The following is a 26,699-nucleotide window of genomic DNA, read 5'->3' on the forward strand; positions in this document are numbered from 1 at the left end:
TGGTTAAAATGGTGGATGAATCATGATCCATATTAACAACCAATAAACATGTATCACAGCCTGTGCTCTATTCGCATTATAATAAGCAGCCATTCTAATTACTGTGTTCTTCTTTTGTAAAGGAGAAACGAGGTATAATGAACACAGGAGGCCACCAGCATCTTATTGCCTGTCTGGAGACTCTGCAGAAAGCATTAAAAGGTTAGTGAAGATTGTCACAACTTGGCACCCAGATAATATACATGAAAAAAGCATTCTTTAGGGCTGTGGGGATCAGGGTAGGATTTCACCTTGAGTGCCAATATACTATGTATGCAATGGAAAAGAGACTATTTGGCCCATCAACCCTGTTCTTTCCACAGGCCATGTACAATCTGCTCTTGCTGTATGATTACCTCTATGCAATGCGTTTATGGCCTGAGAAAATATTGCATTCGGTTTTTCTGACTTACACAGGTTAAGTTATGCAGAATTTCAGAGCACCAGTACTTTCCAGCACTGGCCTTTGGAAACTGGTCAATGCAGGAACCCTGGCTCATTTTTCCCTTTTGTAGCTTAAGGTTGCTGCAATCAACTGTAGTGATCCAACTGTAACTGAAATCAGCTAGACCAACTGAAATCAGAAATTAGTATAGACCAGGAATCGAATCTGGAACATTCTGGTCTGTCGTCTAATATTACACTGTGTGGTGCCTTTATCCAGTAGGCCACCACGGGAAGCATTTTATCTCTTTTAAGTCTTACATAATTGTCAATGCTATATAAAAAAAAAACTAATATGTTTTAGTGTTTATATGTACATCCATGGGTGAAAGCTTTGTTCTCTGTGTACGTATCTATTCAATAAGTCCAGGTTATTTTAAGGTCTGCAACTTTACACATAAGGAAATCCTTATATATGCATTTGTTACTTCCAGATTCGGCATTTTAACATTCCCTTTCTCCTATAATCTGCAACTTGTCTAAAACATTTATTATCTATTTCCTGTCCAACTTACCCGTCTTGCCTGCCCTTGCTGACCTTCATTGGTTCCATGTCCCCAACACATTAAATTTAAAAACTATGTCTAAAACTCCCTCCATGACTTGTCCTATCCTCCATTTGCAGGCTTCCCCAGTCCTGCAATCCCTCACATTCCTCTAGCTCTTGTCTATTCATCCCCATATCCTTTTGACACACCATTGGTAGCAGAGCCTTCAGCCCCACAGTCCTGTTCACTGTAACAATCTCCTTAAACATTTGTAGCTCTTCCTCCACCTTCAAAAGACTTCTGAAAACCCAACTCTTCAATCAAGCTGACCTTTCTCTTTTGGGCACAGCCTCCATTCCCTCATGCCCATCTTTGCAACGCCTTAGTTTTTATTTTTTTTTTACTTTAAAGGCACTGAACAAATTTGTTTTCTGTGGATAGCAAATTTTCTCTGAATCTTCACGATGCTAACTCTCAATTCATACTTGTTTTTAGTCATGTGTCTGCCTGCAATGACAGACCGCCTAGAATCAATTGCCAGACAGAATGGGTAAGTTACTGTGCTTTGAATGCCAAATGAATTCATTGATCTGCCATCATTCAGGCTCTTTAATAAGCAATGAAATTATTTTTAGTGCTTAATTCTAATCTATCCTTTTCTCTCATCCAGCCTTGGCTCTCACCTGAGTCCTTCGGGTACCGAATGTTACATTACGTCGGACATGTTCTATGTAGAAGTGCTGCTGGATCCAACAGGGCAAGTCTGTGATGTCAAGGTGGCGCACCATGGAGAAAATCCTGTGGTATGCTTTTTATTTTCCCTCTGACAATTCAACTGTCTGCCCATTTAATGATTTTGGTCCTGTTTACAATTGTCCTCTTACAAATGGGGTGTCACTTTATAAGAACATAAGAAATAGGAGCTGGAGTAGACCATCTGACCATTGAGATTGCTCTGCCATTCAATACGATCATAGCTGATCTTCAGCTTCAACTCCACTTTCCTGCCTGTTCCCTATATCCCTTGATTCCTTGAGAGACCAAAAATCTGTGTCTCAGTCTTAAATATATTCAGTGATGGAGCATCCACAACCCTCTGGGTTTGAGAATTCCAAAGATTCACAATCCTTTGAGTGAAGACATTTCTCCTCATCTCAGTCCTTTATCTGAGACTGTTCCCCCATGTTTTAGATTCCCCAATCAGGGGAAGCAACCTCTGTGTCAAGCCCCTTCAGAATCTTGTATATTTCAATTAGTTCACTTCTCATTCTTCTAAACTCCAGAAATTATAGACCCAATTTACATAGCCTGTCATCACAGGACAACCTTCTCATACCAGAAACCAATCTGGCGAATCTTCGCTGTACTGCCTCCAATGCAGGTATGGGAGCTCCATAGCCTCAGGTGTAAGGGAGTTGTCTGTAAAACAGATTCCTATGTTCATTTACGTTTGGTTTCCCTCTTGGGATTATGGTCATACAGTTGTCATCAGCTTCCTGTGCTTTCTCTAATTAGCTATTCACACATGAACCAAGGGCCATAAATACAAGATAGTCACTAACAAATCCAGTAAGTAATTCAGGAGAAACATCTTTACCCAGAGATTGGTTAGAATGTAGAACTCACTCCCACACAGTAGTTGAGGCAAATGGCATAGATGCATTCAATGGGAAGCTAGATAAGCTTGTGAGGGAGAAAGGAAGACCTCTAATAGAGGTGTTCACTGAGAGATTTTCACAGATCGAAAAGGTAACTATTTCCACTAAATTAGAACTAAAGGCATCAATTTAAGATCATGATGAACAGAGAGGTTAGACATTAGACAGTTGTTACAACATACAATGCACTACTTGAAACAGTGATGGAAGTAAGATCCATTTTAGTTTTTAAAGTGAAAAGTGTTTCAAAGAAAAAATTAAAAGGGTATGGAGAAAGGGTAGAGGAATCACAGAATAATACAGTGCAGGAGGCCCTTCGGCCCATCGAGTCTGCACTGATGCATTTAAAGACACCTGACCTGTCTACCTAATCCCATTTGCTAGCACTTGGCCCATAGCCTTGAATGTTATGACGTGCCAAGTGCTCATCCAGGTACTTTTTAAAGGATGTGAAGCAACCTGCCTCTACCACCCTCCCAGGCAGGGCATTCCAGACCGTCACCACCCTCTGGGTAAAAAAGTTCTTCCTCAAATCCCCCTTAAACCTCCCACCCCTCACTTTAAACTTGTGACCTCTGGTAACTGACCCTTCAACTAAGGGGAACAGCTGCTCCCTATCCACCCTGTCCATGCCCCTCATAATCTTGTACACCTCAATCAGGTCACCCCTCAGTCTTCTCTGCTCCAGCGAAAACAACCCAAGCCTATCCAACCTCTCTTCATAGCTTAAATGTTCCATCCCAGGCAACATCCTGGTGAATCGCCTCTGCACCCCCTCCAGTCCAATCACATCCTTCCTATAATGTGGCGACCAGAATTGTACACAGTACTCCAGCTCTGTCCTTACCAAAGTTCTGTACAACTCCAACATGACCTCCCTGCTTTTATAATCTATGCCTCGATTGATAAAGGCAAATGTCCCATATGCCTTTTTCACCACCCTATGAACCTGCCCTTCTGCCTTCCAAGATCTATGGACAAAAACGCCAAGGTCCCTTTGTTCCTCTGAACTTCCCAGTGTCAGGCCATTCATTGAATACTTCCATGTCACAATACTCCTTCCAAAGTGTATCACCTCACACTTTTCAGCGTTAAATTCCATCTCCCACTTTTCTACCCATTTGACCATCCCGTCTATATCTTCCTGTAACCTAAGACAGTCCACCTCACTGTTAACCACTCGGCCAATCTTTGTGTCATCCGCGAACTTGCTGATCCTACCCCCCCACATAGTCATCTATGTCGTTTATGTAAATAACAAACATTAGGGGACCCAGCACAGATCCCTGTGGTACGCCACTGGACACTGACATCCAGTCACTAAAACAACCGTTTGTCATCACTCTCTGTCTCCTACAGCTAAGCCAATTTTGAATCCACCTTATCAAGTTACCCTGTATGAGACTGTATGTGGAATGAGACTGTGGTTACTCTTTCAGAGAGTTGATACAGACGTAAGGGGCTAAATGGACTCCTATGCTGTAAAGTTCTATGATTCTGTGAAACTCCATAATTTTTCTTGACCCTGGCATGAATTTTGCAGAGAATGAGAAAGAGTTGCTGCCACAAATGACAGCACTGAGTTTCCACCAAGAATTTGAGCAAGAATTGTAGCCCTCCGCCATCAAGGTGCCACTGATAAAATTTGCCTTTTCCCCTTGAAGTATGCATATCAAGGAAAAAAAGGAAGAAAGTACATGCTTTATGGAGCACTTTTCACAACCATGGGATATTCCAAAGCACTTCACAGCCAGTGAAGTACTTCTGTCGTGTAATCAGTGTTGTAATGTCGGGGTACATGACAACCAATTTGTGCACAGCAATGAGAAAAATTGACTAGTGTTTTTTTATTTGTTTTATGGGATGTGGGTGATGCTGGCAATGCCAGCATTTGTTGCCCATCCCTAATTGCCCTTGAGAAGGTGGTGGTGAACTGCCTTCTGAAGTACTGTAGTCCACCTGGTACGGGTAAACTCACAGTGCTGTTAGGGAGGGAGTTCCAGGATGTTGATCCAGTGACAGTGAAGGATTGATCTATTTCCAAGTCAGGATGGTGTGTGGCTTGGAGGGGTACTTGCTGATGGTGGTGTTCCCACACGTCTGGTGCCCTTGTCCTTCTAGGTGGAAGAGGTTACGGTTTTGGAAGGTGATGTTGAAGCGGGCGTGGTGAGTTACTGCAGTGCATCTTGTATATAGTACACACTGCTGCCACTGTGCATCGGTGGTAGAGGAAGTGAATGTTGAAGGTGGTGGATGGGGTGCCGATCAAGCGGGCTGCTTTGTCCTGGATGGTGTAGGAGCTGCACTCATCCAGGCAAGTGGAGAGTATTCCATCACGTACCTGATTTGTGCCATGTCGATGGTGGACAGGCTTTGGGGATTCAGAAGGTGGGTTACTCACTGCAGAATTCCCAGCCTCTGACTTGCTCTTGTAGCTATAGTATTTATGGTGGCTGCTCCGGTTCAGTTTCTGGTCAGTGGTAACCTCCAGGATGCTCTCAGTGGGAGATTCAGCAATAGTAATGTAATTGAATGTCAAGTGGCGATGGTTAGAATCTCTCTTGTAGGAGATCATCATTGCCTGGCACTTGTGTTACATGAATATTAAGGGATACATGTTGGCCAGGACAGCGGGAGAACACTGCTGGGCAGATGGTACCTTGGTTTTGGCCTCCTCCAAAAGGGGACCCCTCCAACAGTGCAACACTCCTTCAGAACTGCACTGAAAAGTACCCATGCAAAAGGAGTGGATGGTCATGTCTAAAGTGGGCATTCTAACTTGAGAGACATGTTTGTTTTTGGGACAACCACCAACAAATCTTCAAAGTGATAAATTACTGTTCTCAAATATGTACTCTAGTTCATTTTTTAAATAATAAGCATTGATAATTGGAAGAATTTTGTCAATGAGAAACAAAAGGTTTCAAATGATTAAATGCACTCATTGTTAACACAATTGCCAGACCTTTTCTAAAAATATAATTTTACACGATTTTAAACATGTTTTTCCTAGAGTTGCCAAGAACTGGTGCAGTATCTGAGGTAAGCCATTTTTTTAATGAGTAGTAGAATTAATATAGTATATCAACTGTGTGAGTATGTGGCACTAGTCAGTGGCAGTGAGATGTTGACTTAAAGCAGCAGTGCCCCTTGTCAAAAAATCAATTCAGATACTGGAAAAAGGCATACTTGTCTAATTCTTCTATTATCAGAATGAACAGAAACTCTCTTTCTAAATGTTAGAGGTAGCAGGTCATATGTTTTCAGAAGATCATTACTGAATTGCGTAGTGATAAAAATCTCATTTGTTTTTCTAATTCACAATACTTCCCGGCTGAATAAAGCTGAGAGAATGGACTGAAGGACAGTCTTGCATGAGGTTGTGTTGCTGTTTTGCTTTCTTCTAATGGACTACTAGCTTCCTGTGGTCAATAGAAAGGGGAGGGCAGATGGTCTATTCCTAGGGCCGTTAGTAGGTGATGAACAGCAGCTCCCCATCCATCTCTCGCCCCTCTCAATTTGTGGTGAATTACCTGGTCCCTCTGTTAGAGCAGCTCAGAGGAGTGGGACAATTGAATCTCCATTCCATTGATCCTCAGTGTGTTGCAGCACTGTCATTCTACTCCAGAATAATCACTTCAAGAATTTATAGAAAGGGAAATGAACACACTTTGGAAGATTTAAGGTCTTTTTCTTCATGCGGTAACTTGACTTTTTTACTGTGCTTTCCTGATAATGGAAACTAATGGTTTGATTGTGTTGCAGAGAGAAGAATTTTTTGGAGTTCTCGAAACACCTTAAAGGTCTCGTCAATCTATATAAACTCCCTGGGGACAAGTAAGTATCAGAAGTCTGATCTCTTTCTCCCTCTCAGGAGTTTTCACTGATTTGCATATTGATACTGTTGTATTTGTTTACAAAGGCACATAGGCTGCTGCAAGTACGCTAGCATAATTATTTATATTGGTGTAGTGCGGTCAGAAGCTTTGGGATCAAGGCTGGCCACAAGCTGGGGAGAGTAGCCAACCAGGGGTGCGCAGGAGGCTGTCTTACCTTTCCTGAAACTGCCTTTGGATCAGGTCACTATAGTGATGCCTGGTGCAGATGGTGCGATACTCCCATCTTCTGTCATGTATTAGTACGTCCCTCCTCATGTGAGTCGAGGGGATCTTGTGTAGGTTTCCAGAAAATAGGTCCAGGTGCTTTGAAACGTTTCCAACGCTAGGCTTCGACGTAGCAGGGAATGTATCTTTCTGCCATGAAAACTGCAAGATATAACGAGTTTCCTTCAATCATAAGGTCAGAAGCGGGGATATTCGCTGATGATTGCACAATGTTCACCATTCACGGCTCCTTAGATACTGAAGCATTCCGTGTAGAAATGCAGCAAGACCTGGACAATATCCAGGCTTGGGCTGATAAGCGGCAAGTAACATTCGCATCACACAAGTGCCAGGCAATGAGCATCTCCAACAAGAGAGAATCAAACATCTCCCCATGACATTCAGTGGCATTACGATCGCTGCATCCCCCACTATCAACATCCTAGGGGCTACCATTGACCAGAAACTGAACTGGAGTAGCCATATAAATACCGTGGCTACAAGAGCAGGTCAGAGGCTAGGAATCCTGCAGCGAGTAACCCGCTGACTCCCCAAAGCCTGTCCACCATCTACAAGGCACAAGTCAGGAGTGTGATGGAATACTCTCAACTTGACTGGTTGGATGCAGCATCAACACCACTCAAGAAGCTCGACACCATCCAGGACAAAGCAGCCCACTTGACTGGCATCCCATCTACAAATAGTACCCTTGTGGCAGTCTAGTCTAGATCGTGAATCCCACAACCTCTGTTACAAACTGTTAAGAGATGCTAAGTTTGGAGCCTCATGAACAAACTGTATCCTAATGACTTCAGTTTCACCTTTGCTGTAGTTTATAAAAATCAATTAGTGTTTTCTGTTTTTCTTATGTTTCATTTTTTATGGGTAAAAGGAGTTAAGAATCACTGTACATTTACTGTAGTACAATGGAACCTGGCGTTTAGCAGCATTAATCAGTGGTTAATAAAAATTTGGCAGATAATGAAGTTACCCTAGAGGTGGGGTTGGAGGAGCTTCTTGTATACGATTATCCTTATATCCTGTTTCTTTTCTAATGTTTTGTCAGCTGAAGAGTAACATCAATAAAGATGGTTGAGAAGAAGCATAATGTAAGGATAGCTCCATAAAAGAGCAGTGTGTAATGTAAGGTTAACCATCAACAAGAACAGTATATAAGAATAATCATATAGAAAAACAGGAAAGCATATAAGGATAACCATGTAGAATGTAAGGATAGCCACATGCAGCAATATAAAACGTAAGGATAGCAACATAGCAGAGCAGTATAGAATATAAAGATGGCCACATAGCTGAGCAATATAGAATGTAAGGATAGCTGTATAGAAGAGTGTCTTCTGCTCCCCCAATCAGCATACTGCTCTTGCTCCTCTCTACAGTGCAGATCACTGCTCTCCTGACTCCCTTAAGATTTTCCGGCATAGGTGAGAATATGGATAATCAGGGGTGTGTTATATTCTCAGTTTTCATGTTTTTCCTGCAGTAAGCTGAAAACTAAGATGTACCTGGCTCTACAGTCCCTAGAGCTTGATCTCTCAAAGATGGCACATATGTTCAGGTAAATAGTCACTTCTCTGGTTTGATGTAGTTAGTTGTCGTTGAAATTGTTATTGTGTCAATGTTGGATCGCAAAGATTTAATGTGAGATAAGATCACTGAAAATAATTCTGCAGAACATGGGTATAGTGGCTTTTCATGAGAGGTGAGAAAAACATGTGTGTGGTTTTCACTTTAAACAAATTCAGATGCTCAAAGCTCTTGTCTTGCTACTACAGCAAAGTGAAATGAGTGTTGACACTTGACTCAGCGTTTAGTAGAACAATCTAAATGGCTGCCTAATTCTGACGCATGTTTTATTTATTGTTTTGTATTGTTTCCTTCGTGTTCCTAGTGATCTACTGACTGAAAGATGGTTCATTCATTTTTATTTCAAGATCTGATGAACTATGCAAATCTAACTCCCTATATAGTTACAGTCCATATTTCTTTTGGGCCTCCTTATCTCGAGAGACAATGGGTAAGCGCCTGGAGGTGGTCAGTGGTTTGTGAAGCAACGCCTAGAGTGGCTATAAAGGCCAATTCTAGAGTGACAGGCTCTTCCACAGGTGCTGCAGAGAAATTTGTTTGTCGGGGCTGTTGCACAGTTGGCTCTCCCCTAGCGCCTCTGTCTTTTTTCCTGCCAACGACTAAGTCTCTTCGACTCGCCACATTTTAACCCCGTCTTTATGGCTGCCCGGCTGCCTGCCAGCTCTGGCGAACGCTGTAAAGATTGTGAATTGATGCTACAGATTTATATGGTGCTGCGTTTTACGTTTAAATTTCTTAACCAAGCAACTTAAATATGAAACCATCCAAAACATAAACTTTTCTCCCTCCTTTCCTGAAGGTAACTGACTCACACTGAGGTACAGTTCCACAGGTGCCCAAGTGGAATGTGTGTGCTCGGACAGAATGTTTTGCCAAGCTAGCCGACTGTGGAGGCATCACATTCAAGCCAAATTGAAATGCTCGCCATTTTCCAGCAAGTGCACCAGATAGGAGTGGGAACCCTGGTTAATTTATCCATCCCCAGCACCTGTAGCCAATTGTAAAATCCCAGCTGTGATGTTTTAGGTCAGCAAAGACTCGGAATTGAAGCTGGCATTGAGAGCCCAGTTAGATTATCTGAGCTATTGTGGGAGAGTTTTAGTTTTTCTTCCCTCACCAATTTTCTCCCCTCTCCTGCTCCTGAAGATGTTGACTTTTTGCTCAAGTATGTTACACAGGCAGCTCTCACTTGTTGGTTATTTTGACTGTGGAAGAGGTAATGGCCAAGTTTGATCCTGTCTTCACCCAGTGGCCGTGTGCACATCTTCACAGCAGGCATCATTGGATGCTACTCATGAGTGGGAATTCTGGCTGATATATCCCCTGGCAGGCCACTTGTAGCACCAGAGATCAAAACAGGAGCATTCCTGGTCCCTGTGGCTTAGCTGCTCACTCAGTAAATTGACTGAGCATCAAAGGAGCTGGATATCCGAACAGAATCTTTATTATTTATGCATGCACCAAAAGGGAGTCAGGGAATTGGGACAAGATGAAAATTCAGAAGGTGGTTATGAGAGGTTTAATTAGAAATGTGTTACTTTGCAAGAACATTGGTGTTGTAATTCAACAGTAAGATTTTTTAATTCATATTGCAGATTAGCAACAAATGCCAGTAACCTTGATACAATACTTCAAGGAAGTGTTGGTTACCTTACTCCGAGGAGCGGTGGTATGTTTCTTTCGATATTTGACTTGTGCATATTTCTGGGCAGTATCTGGATAAACAGTAATATGAAAGCAAAATACTGGAGATGCTGGATATCTGAAATCAAAACAGAAAATGCTGGAAATACTCAGGTCGGACAGCATCTTGGGGGAGGGGGGACAATGTTAACTGTTTTACATCACTGAAACAATAGCAGCAATTAGATTGCTCAAATTTGTAAAGCCCCAGCTAGTCTCAGAACAGTCAGCAGTATCTTGAATTTTAGTTTAACCTCCTCCCCCTGGGCTGCTTATAGTACCTCCACTATTCCTGGTCAGAATGGAGATGATTGGGTAACTTCCCTGTTGGTCATGCTTGGCGACTGTGCTGCTTTAAGTTCTTGGACTAATTTTACACACACAATTTGTGTTATGTAACTAACCTGCACACTCTCTGCATTGTGCTAGAGAAATCACCCTGTTTTTATTGTGAAACATTGCTGTAGTTTGTAGAAACACTTGTACTAGACTTTGTTTGCTGGATACATTGACCATTTGCTATATTGCTGTAAGGCGGGCGCTTTGCTGTCAGTCCTGCCCTGCTTCCAATTCATTGGCTGACACAATGGTTTCAGTAGACACTCCGTCTCTCTCCTGCCGACCCCTCACAATCCCCCCCGGAAGCTAGTGATTCATGTCAAGGTAGCATCCGCAGCTCTGCAGCACCTCACCCAAGTGCCTATTCTTTGTATTAGCTTAGACAGTGAAAGTTAGGTTAACATTTCAGTGAAACCCTTCATTAGAACAGATGAAAGATAGCACATGAAGTGTTAACCTGTCTTTCTCTTTCAGACGCTGACTAATATTTGTATTTCCAATGCTTTCAATTTGTTCTACCAGCTTGTTTAGTGATAGGTGTGTTTTAAGTCAAAGTGTCTTTGCTTGATTTTACAGGACACTTAATGAACTTGAAGTACTATATGTCTCCTTATGATCTGTTCGAAGAGGGAACTGGTGCACCTATGCACCTTAATGAAAATAACGGTATAGTGCCAAGATCTCCTTCGTTGTCAGTAGAAAATTAACGAGCACGGCTGAGAATGAGATGAATAACATCGAGGACAGTATTGATGCTAGATTAAGTTTTAGGTGTAATTTACACTCTAGTCTAGTTGCAATGTTATTGTGTCCTGATGAGCCATTTTCTTATCTAGGGGACTACAATGCTAAAATTATCAGCTGCCAAAGATAACATTTGATTTAAACTTTGTTCCATTTTGAACAGGTGATTTGAAGTTTCAGTGATGTCTTTGGCCACCTTGTATCTCTGCACCTACCCCAAGCAAATACAAGGCATAGAAAATTGGTATCATGGTTTATGGGCTATTATGAAATAGAATTGACAATCTTACAGAAACCTTAGATGCGGGTAAATAGACTGAATGCTTTAGTTGATGGATTAAAGTAACAGTATCTCCAGTTGAATTGCAGTTTATTTTTGGAAGGAGTTCAAATTTGTGACTCTTCCCCAATACCAAAAATTATACACAAACACAGCTTTCTGTGAGTAATACAAACCAGGGTGGAAATAACATAATTCCCTGTTTCTGCGTGGGTTTCCGCCGGGGGCTCCGGTTTCCTCCCACAGCCAAAGACTTGCAGGTTGATAGGTAAATTGGCTGTTGTAAATTACCCCTAGTGTAGGTAGGTGGTCGGAGAATGGTGGGGATGTGGTAGAGAATATGGGGTTAATGTAGGATTAGTATAAATGGGTGGTTGTTGGTTGACACAGACTTGGTGGGCCGAAGAGCCTGTTTCAGTGCTGTATCTCTAAATAAATAAATAAACATTAAATAATTGCTACATTTGAGGGGTTTAAGCGATGATGGTGGATCTAGTTGGGGAGTTCACACAGATACTTTAGGATCCTCTGGTCCCAAATACTTATGCTTCTCGATTGCCTAGTCTCTCAAATATCTATCCAATTTTCCCATAAGATTTTCCACACACTCTGCTATTGTAAGAAGTCTGTTCCACATATTCAGCACGTTCTGTGTAAAAATTAAACTGTCTGTATGCTTTCCTTCTACACTTGGGCCCATCTCCCGTGCTTTTGAGTTTGTTACAATCTAGGACAGACTGATACTTGAGGTCATGCCATCTATTCCACCATTATGGACATTTGATATGATTGGAATTAATTTAGACTATATTAGCCTGAGATTCTTCTGTACTAATCCTTTGACAGTCAGCTGACTATTATAACCTTGGCAAAACATCCTAATTCCTGTGGTGATCAACAACACATAGAGTGCAACAATCATAAACCACCTTCTTTTAAAAAAAAAATGCTGCATGATGGAAGCTGCTGACTCCAGAAACAGTATGGAAAAGCTTTCTTTTTACACTGATATATAGATTTAGGTGAGTTTTATAAACTGCTTCGACATTGGAAGCTCAAATGTTTACATCCTTGTAATATCTTTGGACCCATTTGATATTTTGTATAATGCTATTTTGTAGGTAACAAACACTAAGTAACAGGAATTTGGCACTTCTGTTTATTTTCCCTTTCGTTCTGTTGTAGCTTTGCCGCTAATTGTTTTTATTCTCCCTATGCAGTTCCCCGTTCCTTGGGCATGAATGTGTTTGTAACGATTGAGGGTCCCACGGGGATGTGTAAACTGCCTATAGCTCCCCTGATCACAGGCTCCCATCCCACAGACAACAAAGGGTAAGAAAACTTGCTGCTGGTGAATGGGGACTTTGGACTAAAAGTAATCCTTCCTCATTAAGCACTATAATTTGGAAATAATTGTTTAAGTATAAAGGCACTTTCCTTGATTGACGATAGTCCTAACACAGACTAATAATTGTCATTATTAAGGTATATTTACACTGTAACTATAGTGTGATACAAAGCAGTTTTGCTTTGCAGCAATACTGCAGATATAAAAATGCAACTTGAATCCAGAATCAAAGCCTAACTTGATTGTCAGAAGACTCTTTGGAGGAGGGAGTCAAACGCCATAGTTAGGTCAAGCCTTAACTCTGGGTTGATACTATACACTTGAGTATTAGCACAAAACCAAAACCTCTTCATGCTAACTCTAAGCTTGTAGTGTAATTGCAGCCTCAGCTGCAGGAAGAGATTTCATTCTGTTAGCTATTTGCCAAGCCAAGGGGGTGTGCTGGTAATGATTGCAGCACCTCAGAGAAGCAAACCCATCAAAACACTATTGCGTGGTTACTATTTGTTATTTGTTTACAAGTCTGTCTATTGCTTGGGTGGTTTTATGTAATATGCTTTGATATTACAAGATTTTTATTTGGTATGGTTTGCACACTGGTTTGCAGTAATTTGAGACAGGTTGGTTGGCATCCTTCCATCTACGAAAGATGATGGATACACAGCAAACAATCGATTTAGGTGGGGTGTCTTGGTGCATCTTTGCTGATGGCTGTGAAGGCCAATCCTTGAAAGGCACGTTCTGCCACAAGTACCACATGTGAAGCTGCCAAGTGACGCTGTGAGTTGTTTTTGGCATTGGCGCTTGTTGCCAAGCTACTGTAGCCACTGGTCATCGTGGTTGTGCATTCCAGTCCATAGGATGTGTCACCATTTCCCTCTTTCACCAGCTAATGACTCCCATGTACGATAGTCGACATTTAAGGCCTTCATGTTATGCTTTCAAGCATCCTTGAAGCGGACTTTTGGGTATGTGACTGTCTTCCATCCTGTGGATGTGTCAGATCCAATGAAGCTGCCTCTGTTTGTGTTTGATTAGTGCCAACACACTTGGGAGCTCTGCCTTTGAGAGTACTGGGCATTTGTGATTTTGTCTTGTCAGGATATACCTATAATGCACCGCAGACAGCGAAGATGGAAATTACTGACCCTTTCCTGGTAGTTGTAAGTTGCCCATGTTTCATAACTATACAGCACGTTGCTGAGAACACAGGCCTTATAAACCGACAGTTTGGTCCTCCGGGTCAGTTTGGTGTTATTCGATGTGCATTTCGCGAGTTAGGCAAAGGTGGTAGCTGCTTTCCCTATGCGTGTATCGAGCTCTACATCAAGGGAGGGAGATGCAACACCTTGTCCCATGACCACGGTTTTCTTGACGCTTCTCGTCAAGGAGGACAATTTGAGGCAGGAATTACTATAAAATAGGCTCTTTATGTCACATACCGTTCCCTAAATAAGAGAAGCATACAGTCAAATCCCAAACCTTTGCTTATTTGTACCTAACCGCTACAAAGTCTATAAGAAAAAGGAATGAAACCGGACGGACCACCCGGCATCGACCTAGGCACCGGAAACAACAACAGCGAACCCAGCCCTGTCGACCCTGCAAAGTCCTCCTTACTAACATCTGGGGGCTTGTGCCAAAGTTGGGAGAGCTGTCCCACAGACGAGTCAAGCAACAGCCTGACATAGTCGTACTCACGGAATCATACCTAACAGACAATGTCCCAGACACTGCCATCACCATCCCCGGGTACGTCCTGTCCCACCGGCAGGACAGACCCAGCAGAGGTGGTGGCACAGTGGTATACAGTAGGGAGGGAGTTGCCCTGGGAGTCCTCAACATCGACTCCGGACCTCATGAAGTCTCATGGCATCAGGTCAAATATGGGCAAGGTAACCTCCTACTGATTACCACCTACCGCCCTCCCTCAGCTGAGGACTCAGTACTGCTCCATGTTGAACACCACTTGGAGGAAGCACTGAGGGTGGCAAGGGCACAAAATGTACTCTGGGTGGGGGACTTCAATGTCGATCACCATGAGTGGCTCGGTAGCACCACTACTGACCGAGCTGGCCGAGTCCTAAAGGACATAGCTGCTAGACTGGGTCTGCGGCAGGTGATGGGGGAACCAACACGAGGGAACAACATACTCGACCTCGTCCTCACCAATCTGCCTGCCGCAGATGCATCTGTCCATGACAGTATTGGTAGGAGTGACCACCTCACAGTCCTTGTGGAGACGAAGTCCTGCCTTCACATTGAGGATACCGTCTGTCGTGTTATGTGGCACTATCACCGTGCTGAATGGGATAGATTTCGAACGGATCTAGCAATGCAAAACTGGGCATCCATGAGGCGTTGTGGGCCATCAGCAGCAGCAGAATTGTACTCAACCACAATCTGTAACCTCCTGGCCCGGCATATCCCCCACTCTACATTACCATCAAGTCAGGAGACCAACTCTGGTTCAATGAAGAGTGCAGGAGGGCATGCCAGGAGTAGCACCATGCATACCTCAAAATGAGGTGTCCACCTGGTGAAGATACAACCCAGGACTACTTGCATGCCAAACTGCGTAAGCAGCATGCGATAGAGCTAAGCGATCCCATAACCAACGGATCAGATCTAAGCTCTGCAGTCCTGCCACATCCAGCCGTGAATGGTGGTGGACAATTAAACAACTAACTGGAGGAGGTGGCTCCACAAATATCCCCATCCTCAATGATGGGAGAGCCCAGCACATCAGTGCGAAAGATAAGACTGAAGCATTTTCAACAATCTTCAGCCAGAAGTGCAGAGTTGATGATCCATCTCGGCCTCCTCCTGAAGTCCCCAGCATCACAGATGCCAAACTTCAGCCAATTCGATTCACTCCACGTGATATCAAGAAACGACTGAAGGCACTGGATACTGCAAAAGCTATGGGCCCTGACGACATTCCGGCAATAGTACTGAAGACCTGTGCTCCAGAACTTGCCGCGCCCCTAGCCAAGCTGTTCCAGTACAGCTACAACACTGGCATCTACCCTGCAATGTGGAAAATTGCCCAGGTATGTCCTGTACACAAAAAGCAGGACAGATCCAACCCAGCCAACTACCGCCCCATTAGCCTACTCTCAATCATCAGTAAAGTGATGGAAGGTGTCATCAACAGTGCCATCAAGCGGCACGTGCTTAGCAACAACCTACTCAGTGATGCTCAGTTTGGGTTCCGCCAGGGCCACTCAGCTCCTGACCTCATTACAGCCTTGGTTCAAACATGGACAAAAGAGCTGAACTCGTGAGGTGAGAGTGACTGCCCTTGACATCAAGGCAGCATTTGACCGAGTATGGCATCAAGGAGCCCTAGCAAAACTGAGGTCAATGGGAATCGGGGGGAAAACCCTCCGCTGGCTGGAGTCATACCTAGCGCAAAGGAAGATGGTTGTGGTTGTTGGAGGTCAATCATCTGAGCTCCAGGACATCACTGCAGGAGTACCTCAGGCTAGTGTCCTAGACCCAACCATCTTCAGCTGCTTCATCAATGACCTTCCTTCAATCATAAGGTCAGAAGTGGGGATGTTCGCTGATGATTGCACAATGTTCAGCACCGTTCGCGACTCCTTAGATACTGAAGCAGTCCGTGTAGAAATGCAGCGAGACCTGGACAATATCCAGGCTTGGGCTGATAAGTGGCAAGTAACATTCGCGCCACACAAGTGCCAGGCAATGACCATCTCCAACAAGAGAGAATCTAACCATCTCCCCTTGACATTCAACGGCATTAACATCGCTGAATCCCCCACTATCAGCATCCTAGGGGCTACCATTGACCGAAAACTGAACTGGAGTAGCCATATAAATACCGTGGCTACAAGAGCAGGTCAGAAGCTAGGAATCCTGAGGCGGGTAACTCATCTCCTGACTCCCCAAAGCCTGTCCACAATCTACAAGGCACAAGTCAGGAGTGTGATGGAATACTCTCCACTTGCCTGGATGGGTGCAGCTCCAACAATACTCAAGAAGCTCGACACCATCCAGGACAAAGCGGCCCGCTTGATTGGCACCCCATCTACAAACATTCACTCCCTCCACCACCGATGCACAGTGGCAGCAGTGTATACCATCTACAAGATGCACTGCAGCAATGCACCAAGGCTCCTTCGACAGCACCTTCCAAACCCACGACCTCTACCAACTAGGACAAGGGCAGCAAATACATGGGAACACCACCACTTGCAAGTTCCCCTCCAAGTCACACACCATCCTGACTCGGAACTATATCGCCGTTCCTTCATTGTCGCTGGGTCAAAATCCTGGAACTCCCTTCTTAACAGCACTGTTGGTGTACCTACCCCACATGGACTGCAGCGGTTCAAGAAGGCAGCTCACCATCACCTTCCCAAGGGCAATTAGGGATGGGCAATAAATGCTGGCCTGGCCAGCGACGCTCACATCCCGTGAATGAATAAAAAAAAAATCTTGTAAATGACACTAAAATTGTGTCAAAACACCCAGTTCCACCAAGTAATAGTGAATTGGCTGGTTGTCTTACCCAACTGTATGCTTTTTATTTATCAATAATTGTTAATGATGACGATACCTTTTTTTAAAAAGAGCTTTGGCCTGTTGTCATTTTGACTTTGTGTTCTCCTTTTGCAATCAGTAACGTTTTAGTCATGCGTAGTTGTGCATGGGGAAAATTCTCATTCGGTGTCCATTCAAACTATGACAAATGCTCAGCTATGTTAATTTATAGGTTTCAGTCTTCCAAAGTTTAGTATTTTATGTTGTTAATGCTATGATGAAGTAAAGAAAGAGTTTGCATTTACATTGAGGCATATATCCTGAAGAGATCCCAAAATGCTTCACAGTGGTCTTATGTAGTGTAGCGATTGTTATGGAGGCAAGCATGGCAGCTATTTTGTCCATGGCACGGACTCATAAACAGCAAGTGAAATAATGTCCTGTTAATTTGTTTTTTATGATTGTAGTTGAGGGATAAATGTTGGCTAAGACTGGAAGAACTGCCTGCTTTTCTTTGAAGAGTGTCATGCGATCTCTGCCATCCATCTAAACCACCTGAACAGGCTGATGGGACCTCGGTTTGACAACTTGTTTGAAAGACAGCATCTGTGACAATGCAGCACTCCCTTAGAATGGTCCTGAGCCCTAAAATGGTGCCTGTAAATCTGACTCTGGTTTGGCTGTTGGGTAGTCATGTAGTTATTCTACCTCTTTTTTTTCTCTTCCAGCACACCTTCCTTCTCTTCTGTGACTAATGCCAACAGTGTGGACCTGCCAGCCTGCTTCTTCCTAAAATTTCCACAGCCAATTCCTGTATCAGCTTTTTGCATTCAAAAACTTCAGAACTTCTTAGGTTAGTTTATGTGCATCTGATGCGAGAGAAATATTAGTACAAGGTGCCATCAAAGCTTAAAGTTCACCCTGAAGGGCTTTGTACAGTTCTCCCTGGTAAATAAACAATTGAAGTTTTAAGTATTTCCTAGTATCTTACAATTCGCATCCTTGATCAAAATTCTACTGTCAGCACAATGTGCTGTGTTTTCAAGTTTCAGTGAGATGCTCTTGGGTTTTATTCAGTCTGTAGATCAGTTATTAACTCAAGACATTATGTGGGATATCACTTTATGGTGTCTTCTCTGATATTGCAGCATCTTCCCCATTTCAACAACAATAACTTGCATTTATGTGGCACCTTTAACATAAAATATCCCAAGGCACTGCACAGAAGTGTTATTAATCAAAATTTGACACAGCCACATGAGATAGTAGGATGGTGCGAAGGGCTGAGTTTTAAGGAGCGTCTTAAAGGAAGGGAGAGGCGGGAAGCTTTGGGAAGGAATTCCAGTGCTTTGGATCCAGGTAGCAAGTGTGTCTTCTCTATTACGTTACTGTCCAAACAACTGTCCCCAAAGGAAAATCAAACTGCCAATATCAGAAAGATCAGGAACTATCAAAGAGCTGCTCGGTTGGCTCCCTGGTCAGTGTTGCCTTAGCTGGGGCACAGCAATTAAACACAGTGCCCATAAATTAGTGACAGTTTAAAAAAAATCCAGGGTTCCTGCTTCTGATCTCTGCTCAGTGACGCAAAGCAAATTTTGGTTGGTGGGGAGAGGGAGCAGAATTGGGCTCGTCTGCATTACCCTGCAGATTCCTCCCCATCCCCTTCCCTATAGTACAATAGCTTCCTCTAGGTGGATGCGTGAAAAACAGCTGATGAGGCAAGAAAGTGGAGAAGCTAGACTTCAGCATATCGGACATATTGGAGAAGGAGGCAGGAAGTTGCAGTGGGGGGGGGCGGGGGTGGGTGATGGGAAGGATGGTTTAAAAAAGAATCAATTCTGGCCTCCTTGTCCAGGATCAAACACTTTAGTATAAATAATAGTCTAAGTTTTGAAAACATTTTAAACAGAATTTCTGAATGTTGACTTTGAGTAGTCAGTAATCTACTACTAAATTTTAAAAAGTGCACTCACGCCATCTAGTAGTGAGGATGGATACAACAAGAGAATAAAGCACACAGTTCTATTGTACTCTATTGGCAGAAATGGACCACAGCCAGAATATAGTAACCAGTAAAATATGAGCATTCATTAACATTTTCATCATTTTTAAAGAATGGATAATGTATAATTTATTGTGCTTTCAGCTCAAAAATCAACCAGAATTTGATTTGCTCCCACTATGACCAATATGTAGTCTAACAGAACAATCATACGTTCACTGTATCTGTTGTGTGATTTTCTACATTCTTCCCATGACCATGTGCCTTTTTGAACAGGTATCCCACTCTTCGATCCTCCTGTCGCTCTAGTTCCACTCTATGAACTGATCACACAGTTTGTACTCTCAGGGAAGGATGGCAGCTCATCAACTTTGAAACACAACATGCGGTTTTATGCTGTGAGTGACAGTAATACTGGAATTTATAGACCAGTTATAATCCTGGTTATTTGTTTAAAACATTACTGTTGATTTATTTGTTTGCTGATTTATGTTTCTACTTGCTGAGTTAGCTAACCTCAGCTGGGACGCTGTTAGCCGGACCACTCTTAGATTTAGGAGTGGAAGCATCAGCCAGTGCTGCTGCTTACTGTTTGTAGATACCTCTTGTAGAGCACACCTGTGTGGGCTTTGGTTGAGGACAGGACTGGATTTGGCTGAGATTCCCTCCACAATTAAATAACCTCTTTACGTTCACCATCGGCATTCACATGAAGGAGGTCTCTCAAACTGTGAAGCTGTGCAACAGTAAGACTTGCAGCCTTCCAGGGAGATGGGGAGCAAGTTGGGGATGAAAACTTCCCTCTATTTCCTGAATTAAATATTCATATGTTGTCAATATTCAGGCAGCCTCAAGTAGCACAAGCAGTACTAATCTTTCACTCTTTCATTTTGTTGACTTCTCTGTATATTTGAGCGGGGCTGAGAGGGTAACGGAAGGGGGTGAAAGAAGTGAAGAGAGCCCTGCATTTTGACAAGTATGCTGCTCTGGACGATATCTATGATAAATGTATGCCGCAAGTTAACTGGAAATTTGATTGTTCTGTTTTTTATATATATATATATACATATATATATATATATATATATACATACACATCTACATCATATATTTAAGTTAAAAGTTTGATATTGGTGTTTTGCCAGTCTTTACCAGGTCAGCAACATTGCTACTTTCTGAACAAGGATGCCCCAATCCATGATGGTAGGTGCCTGCAAGGAACACTGCTTCATAAAATCCCTTTCAGGCACCCAGGCCAGGTGCCTCAGATTCTAGAACTTATTCGACACCAGGTGGCCTATAACATGCTGATTGGGAGCTGTGTGAAAAGGACTGTGCTGAAAGAAGGTAAGAGGAGGTTTTGTATACAAGAACCTGATTGATTGGAAATAAATTGGGATTGTGTGTTTGCTCATTTGTGAGACAGTTGTGCTCAAATTTGTACTCCCCTTTGGGGAAAACAAGGTCTTGGTGGTCATTTCTGCTTTTTAGTTGTTGAAAATAGCTTCTGCAAGCAGACATATGCTACCAGCTTCCTTGTGACTTTTTTTGCCCTTGAAAAGATGGCAGGATTGATTGTTGTGACAGTATGGAGTCTGGCGAAACATCTATGCAGCAAGTGCAACACTCACAAGCATGAGTGCTTTCCAAAGATTTTTCAGAGTTGCACCTCACTACTTATGGCAGGCTTCTATCTCATATTGGACTGAGTGCTGAGAAAGTGAAGGGGCAATAATTTGTACATGCCAGTAGCCCTTAAAGGGCAGTCGGCAAAATGAAAGGGTTGTAGTCATCTATAGGTAAGTGAAGGAGGGAAAATAAAATCTTTTGCAAAGATTATAAATATTTGTCCTCTATTTCAGTATTTACAAAGGCTGCTTGGGGAGAAAAGATGGCCCAACAAAACCCACTGGCTGGCAAAATAAATCTGGAGGCAGAAAACCAAGTCTGTGGGCAATTGATAGTGATGCTGCACCCAAACCATTGTTCATTGGTACTCACTAATGTGCTGTTTGGAGTTCCAGGGCGCAGCTGACAGCATGCAGTGGCAAAAAAGTGACCCCAACTCTCACTGGTGTTCTGTCCATGTGGCAAATTGGTTGCTGGCCTCACAGCAGTAGTTGGCACTAACCTGCAACTGGCTTCATGCTGACCTGGAGCCTGTTGAGTCAGTTCTCCTTGGCTACTGGCGGACATGGTTTGTGGCATAATGGGCGCAATCAAGTTAGCTCTGGTGCCTGCTGATTTTCCTGGTATGTTGTCTTTTGCCTTGTATTGCATTTGAGATGTGACATTTTTCAAGAAAGCTTATCTTGAAGCATTTCTGTACAAAAAAGTGATGCAAAATGGAACAAAATGCTAAAAAGCCTCTTAAAAATATCATTACTATGGAGCCCATTCCTAATAGGTGAGGTAAACGCCCAGTATAAAGGCAGAAAATCATTTTAGCGCATTAGAATGTTTAAATGAAAGTACGGCTTGTTTACAACCAGACCACTTCAGGTCAGTTATGGGCGGCGCAGTGGTTAGCACCGCAGCCTCACAGCTCCAGCAACCCGGGTTCAATTCTGGGTACTGCCTGTGTGGAGTTTGCAAGTTCTCCCTGTGTCTGCGTGGGTTTTCGCCGGGCACTCCGGTTTCCTCCCACTACCAAAAGACTTGCAGGTTGATAGGTAAATTGGCCATTATAAATTGCCCTTAGTATAGGTAGGTGGTAGGGGAATATGGGGACAGGTGGGGATGTGGTAGGAATATGGGATTAGTATAAATGGGTGGTTGATGGTCGGCTCAGACTCGGCGGGCCAAAGGGCCTGTTTCAGTGCTGTATCTCTAAATAAAAAAAGTGGAGATACCTGCCAGAAAACTGAATTCACCGATTCAGCTTTGTCAGATTTTCCAGTCAGTGCCTGTTCTCCTGCTCAACTGACCAGAAAATCTACCTTTGCAGGGAGCCTTTCAAATTGTGTAATATTAAGATCTGTTATTGTTATTGCACAATTCAACATGGTGGCTCCTCATCAGACCCCTTTCCTATCCTGAGTGGCGTGAAACAGGGCTGTGTTCTCGCACCCACACTTTTTGGGATTTTCTTCTCCCTGCTGCTTTCACATGCGTTCAAGTCCTCTGAAGAAGGAATTTTGCTCCACACAAGATCAGGGGGCAGGTTGTTCAACCTTTCCCGTCTAAGAGCGAAGTCCAAAGTACAGAAAGTCCTCATCAGGGAACTCCTCTTTGCTGACGATGCTGCTTTAACATCTCACACTGAAGAGTGCCTGCAGAGTCTCATCGACAGGTTTGCGGCTGCCTGCAATGAATTTGGCCTAACCATCAGCCTCAAGAAAACGAACATCATGGGGCAGGACGTCAGATATGCTCCATCCATCAATATTGGCGACCACGCTCTGGAAGTGGTTCAAGAGTTCACCTACCTAGGCTCAACTATCACCAGTAACCCGTCTCTAGATGCAGAAATCAATAAGGGCATGGGAAAGGCTTCTACTTCTATGTCCAGACTGGCCAAGAGAGTGTGAGAAAATGGCGCACTGACACGGAACACAAAAGTCCGAGTGTATCAAGCCTGTGTCCTCAGTACCTTGCTCTATGGCAGCGAGGCCTGGACGACGTATGTCAGCCAAGAGCGACGTCTCAATTCATTCCATCTTCGCTGCCTCCGGAGAATACTTGGCATCAGGTGGCAGGACCGTATCTCCAACACAGAAGCCCTCGAGGCGGCCAACATCCCCAGCTTATACTCACTACTGAGTCAGCGGCGCTTGAGATAGCTTGGCCATGTGAGCCGCATGGAAGATGGCAGGATCCCCAAAGACACATTGTACAGCGAGCTCGCCACTGGTATCAGACCCACCCCGGCCCTCCATGTCTCCGCTTTAAAGACGTCTGCAAACGCGACATGAAAGTCCTGTGACATTGATCACAAGTCATGGGAGTCAGTTGCCAGCTTTCGCCAGAGCTGGCGGGCAGCCATAAAGGCAGGGCTAAAGTGTGGCGAGTCGAAGAGACTTAGCAGTTGGCAGGAAAAAAAGACAGAGGCGCAAGGAGAGAGCCAACTGTGTAACAGCCCCGACAAACAAATTTTTCTGCAGCACCTATGGAAGAGCCTGTCACTCTAGGATTGGCCTTTATAGCCACTCCAGGCGCTGCTCCACACACCACAGACCACCTCCAGGCGCTTACCCATTGTCTCTCGAGACAAGGAGGCCAAAGAAAAAAAAAAATTGTTAAAGTTAATGTCCAGATAGCAACAATTACTCCAAAGGCTGAAATCCATGATTGTTTTTCAAATTTGTGAAGTGAATGACATAACAAGGGTGAGTGACATAACAAGGCCACATTTATTGTCCATCACTGTTTGGCCTGAGAAGGTGGCAGATCTTCCTGAATCGCTGAGTAATTGGTTTTGCAGCTAACTGGCTTCCTGGGCCACTTCAGGGGGCCTTCAGAATTAACTACAGTGTGGGACTGCAGTCAAGTACAGGCCAGCACCTTTCCTATGCTAAAGGATATTCGTGAAACAGTTTTTTTTTTTACAAAAATCCGGTGGCTACCATGATCATTGTTTGGGTGCTTGTTCACAATTACCAAATTTGCTGAATTCAATTTCATATCTTGTCATGGTGAGATTTGAATTTATGGGGCAGGAACAGAGGTGGGGCTGCTCACAAAATGGTGAGGGGCGGCATGCCCGTCGTTGCCCTGGTCCTCTGCCATTTGTCCAAGGACCACTTAAGGGCAGCCTCCCGCGTCCGCTTCCATTTAATGGAAGACGGCGGGGCCTGCTGCCACATGAAGACACAGCCAGGTAAGACCTGGCAGCCTCCTGGTGGCCTTGGGGGGTGGGGGGATGGTGTTGGTGGAGGAGGTCATCCCTCCTCTCGAGGCAATCCATGGTCCAGCGACCCTGACACTAGTCACCTGAGCCCTGGGGTCTCCTCCATCATTGGCACTGCAGGCCTCCTGCAATACCGGCAGTGGCCACTGCTTCCAGTGGCACTGCTGGTACTGCAGAGCTGCTGGCCCTCTGATTGGCCAGCAGCTCTGGAGGCGGGAGCTCGTCCCTTAAAGGGACAGCATCCCTGACGGGCAGTTAATTGGCTGCCTGCCGTGGAATTGCAACGGGGGTCTGACGGAGGGCCAAGGCGGGCTCTCTCCCTGTCTTCCAGCCCACTACTGGGACCCCTTTGCTGGAATATAATCTGGCCCATGGCCTCTGGATTTGTAACCTGTAGCTACATTTGGTTAAGGAACAGAAACTAAAGAGCAGTGTAAATGAGTACTTTTCACATAGTCAAGATATGGATCGTGGTGTCACCAGTGCTATTGCTGGGACCTTTTTTTGTTGTTTCCATGTCTATAAATGAGTGAGATAGGCATAAGAGAGATAATTTTTAATTTACTAATGACTGGAGCATGCTAAGCTGTAAAAAAGAATGTAGGAGATTGAAGAAGGATATCAACAGGTAGGTAGCGTGGGCAGAAAGATGGCAGATGCAGTTAAAGAAATGTGAACGGGTACATTTTGGGAAAAAGAACAATGAGGAAAATTAAATGCATTCCTGTGGAACCTCCTAAGTGAATGAGAAAAGGAGAGATGTAGGCGTTTCAGGTAGAGATCTTTAAACATACGAATTAGGAACTGGAGTAGGCCATTCGGCCCCTCGAGCCAAAGGTGTGAGTGCAGGTATCAAAGACTACTAAAAAGGCAAAGGAAACTGGGCTTTATGCACAGGGTCGCTTAATATAAAAGCGAGGGAGTGATACATTGGTTAGGGCATAGTTGGAGTATTGTATGGAGTTCAGTATAGGAGGATAGTAAAGTCGTAAGGGTATGGTGAGGGTCCACTAGAATGAGAGGCTATAGTTATGAAGAAGGTATGAAAAATTGCAAAGATTATTTTACTGGAACAAAGAAGGAAGCAATCTTTTGCTATTAACCCTCTTTAAGAATATTATAATTTTAAGAACTTCTGCCATATCATGGTCGCTGAAAACGGGATGACACTTCTCAAGTTAATCAAGAAACTGTCTTGTGATATCAGGTCTAGATAAGAAAGGATAGTGACCCACCTTTCAATCTGTGAATAACAGTAGTGAAACTGTCTTTTCTAAAATAAAAGGATTTTTTATTCCTTTGCTGTTCAGTTTTCTTATAATTTCTGTATGAATTGTTTGATTGCAGATTTGCCTGGACGTTTGCAGTTTGAGGTGTGTCCACTGACCGATACCAGCTTCAGCCTGTCCTTCCAGCACCCAGTCAATGACTCTCTCGTGTGCGGTATGCTGCTTTACTGACTCAAATTTTTGACCAGTTTCTGACCATATGTAAAGCTATTTACTACAATACTCGTTACTGGGACTAGATTTTAAAACATCAGTTTTTGTAACCACTCAATACCTGCAGCAACACGAGATCTATTTTTGTTGTGATGAGGTTTTTTCAGAATGCTTTTCTTCTCTGAATTTTCTCCCCTTCTGCCTGGTGCTGAAGTACAGATTGTACTGATGGTGCCCTCCAGTACTTCAGCCAAATGGCCATTTTTCATTTATGAAACTAACCTCGTGGCAAGCGGGAATGCCCCATTCAATCATGGCATTCAGGCATTGTAGCTGAGCCCAATACTGTTCTCACCTGGTGTGAAGCCAATTAACTAAGCGCAGATCAGCAATTAAACCTGGGATCTTCCTGGTCAATTCATACTGAGCAGTGCACTTAATAACTCAATTGTCTGGGGAGCCCCTTAGAATGATAGAATCTGACAGCACAGAAGGAGGCCAGTCAGCCCATTGTGCCTGTGCTGGCTCTTTGCAAGAGCTATCCAATTAGTCCCACACCCTTGCCCTTTCTCCATAGTCCTGCAAATTTTTTCCCTTCGAGTATTTATCCAGTTCCCTTTTGAAAGTTACTATTGAACCTGTTTCCACCGCCCTTTCAGGCAGTGGCCTCTGTTTCTTTTGCCAGTTCCCTTAAATAAAGATCAAGGAGGGGGCACCCAGATTTGAACTGGGAACCTGTTGATCTGCAGTCATATTTTAAAATGATCTCTGGCCTTTGTCAGACTCTACATCTTGTTCAATTATTTTTAAATGTTTCGAACAAAGGTGACAATTATTGTGTTATTTTGAAAGCTTCCAAAGAACAATCAGTACTCACAGTTGTGGTCTCTGGTGTAGATTCTCATTTTCAACATTCAATGCTGTTTGTTTTGCCAGTTGTGATGGATGTGCTGGACTCCAGGCAAGTGAGTTGTAAGCTCTATAAAGGACTCTCCGATGCCCTCATCTGTACTGATGACTTCATCACCAGAGTGGTACAGCGGTAAGGGTCTTCTCTGTACTGAATACGTTCCAAAAAAGGAGGATCGTGGGGCTGGCTGGGGGAGTGAATTTGCTGATTTGCTGTCACCAAGTAACTCAAATTCCATCTTTATTAGCATTCTGAG

At 43.7% G+C, this 26,699-nt stretch overlaps 1 protein-coding gene across 2 annotated transcripts in view; it reads left to right on the forward strand.

The window, feature by feature from the left end:
- med1 (mediator complex subunit 1) overlaps positions 1–26,699 on the forward strand; it is a 58,208-nt gene that overhangs the window by 21,528 nt on the left and 9,981 nt on the right. For both annotated transcript variants that reach the window (XM_068013519.1, XM_068013520.1), the window contains 14 exons: positions 123–201; positions 1,467–1,521; positions 1,642–1,774; positions 5,643–5,671; positions 6,395–6,466; positions 8,234–8,308; positions 9,933–10,006; positions 10,936–11,025; positions 12,604–12,715; positions 17,969–18,093; positions 19,519–19,640; positions 20,388–20,589; positions 25,439–25,534; positions 26,470–26,575. In XM_068013519.1, the coding sequence (XP_067869620.1) occupies positions 123–201; positions 1,467–1,521; positions 1,642–1,774; positions 5,643–5,671; positions 6,395–6,466; positions 8,234–8,308; positions 9,933–10,006; positions 10,936–11,025; positions 12,604–12,715; positions 17,969–18,093; positions 19,519–19,640; positions 20,388–20,589; positions 25,439–25,534; positions 26,470–26,575 (1,370 nt within the window). The remainder of the gene's footprint in view (positions 1–122; positions 202–1,466; positions 1,522–1,641; positions 1,775–5,642; positions 5,672–6,394; positions 6,467–8,233; positions 8,309–9,932; positions 10,007–10,935; positions 11,026–12,603; positions 12,716–17,968; positions 18,094–19,518; positions 19,641–20,387; positions 20,590–25,438; positions 25,535–26,469; positions 26,576–26,699) is intronic.

Source organism: Heterodontus francisci, chromosome 33 (genome assembly GCF_036365525.1).
Source record: "Heterodontus francisci isolate sHetFra1 chromosome 33, sHetFra1.hap1, whole genome shotgun sequence".
In the NCBI taxonomy this organism is placed as follows: Eukaryota; Metazoa; Chordata; class Chondrichthyes; order Heterodontiformes; family Heterodontidae; genus Heterodontus; species Heterodontus francisci.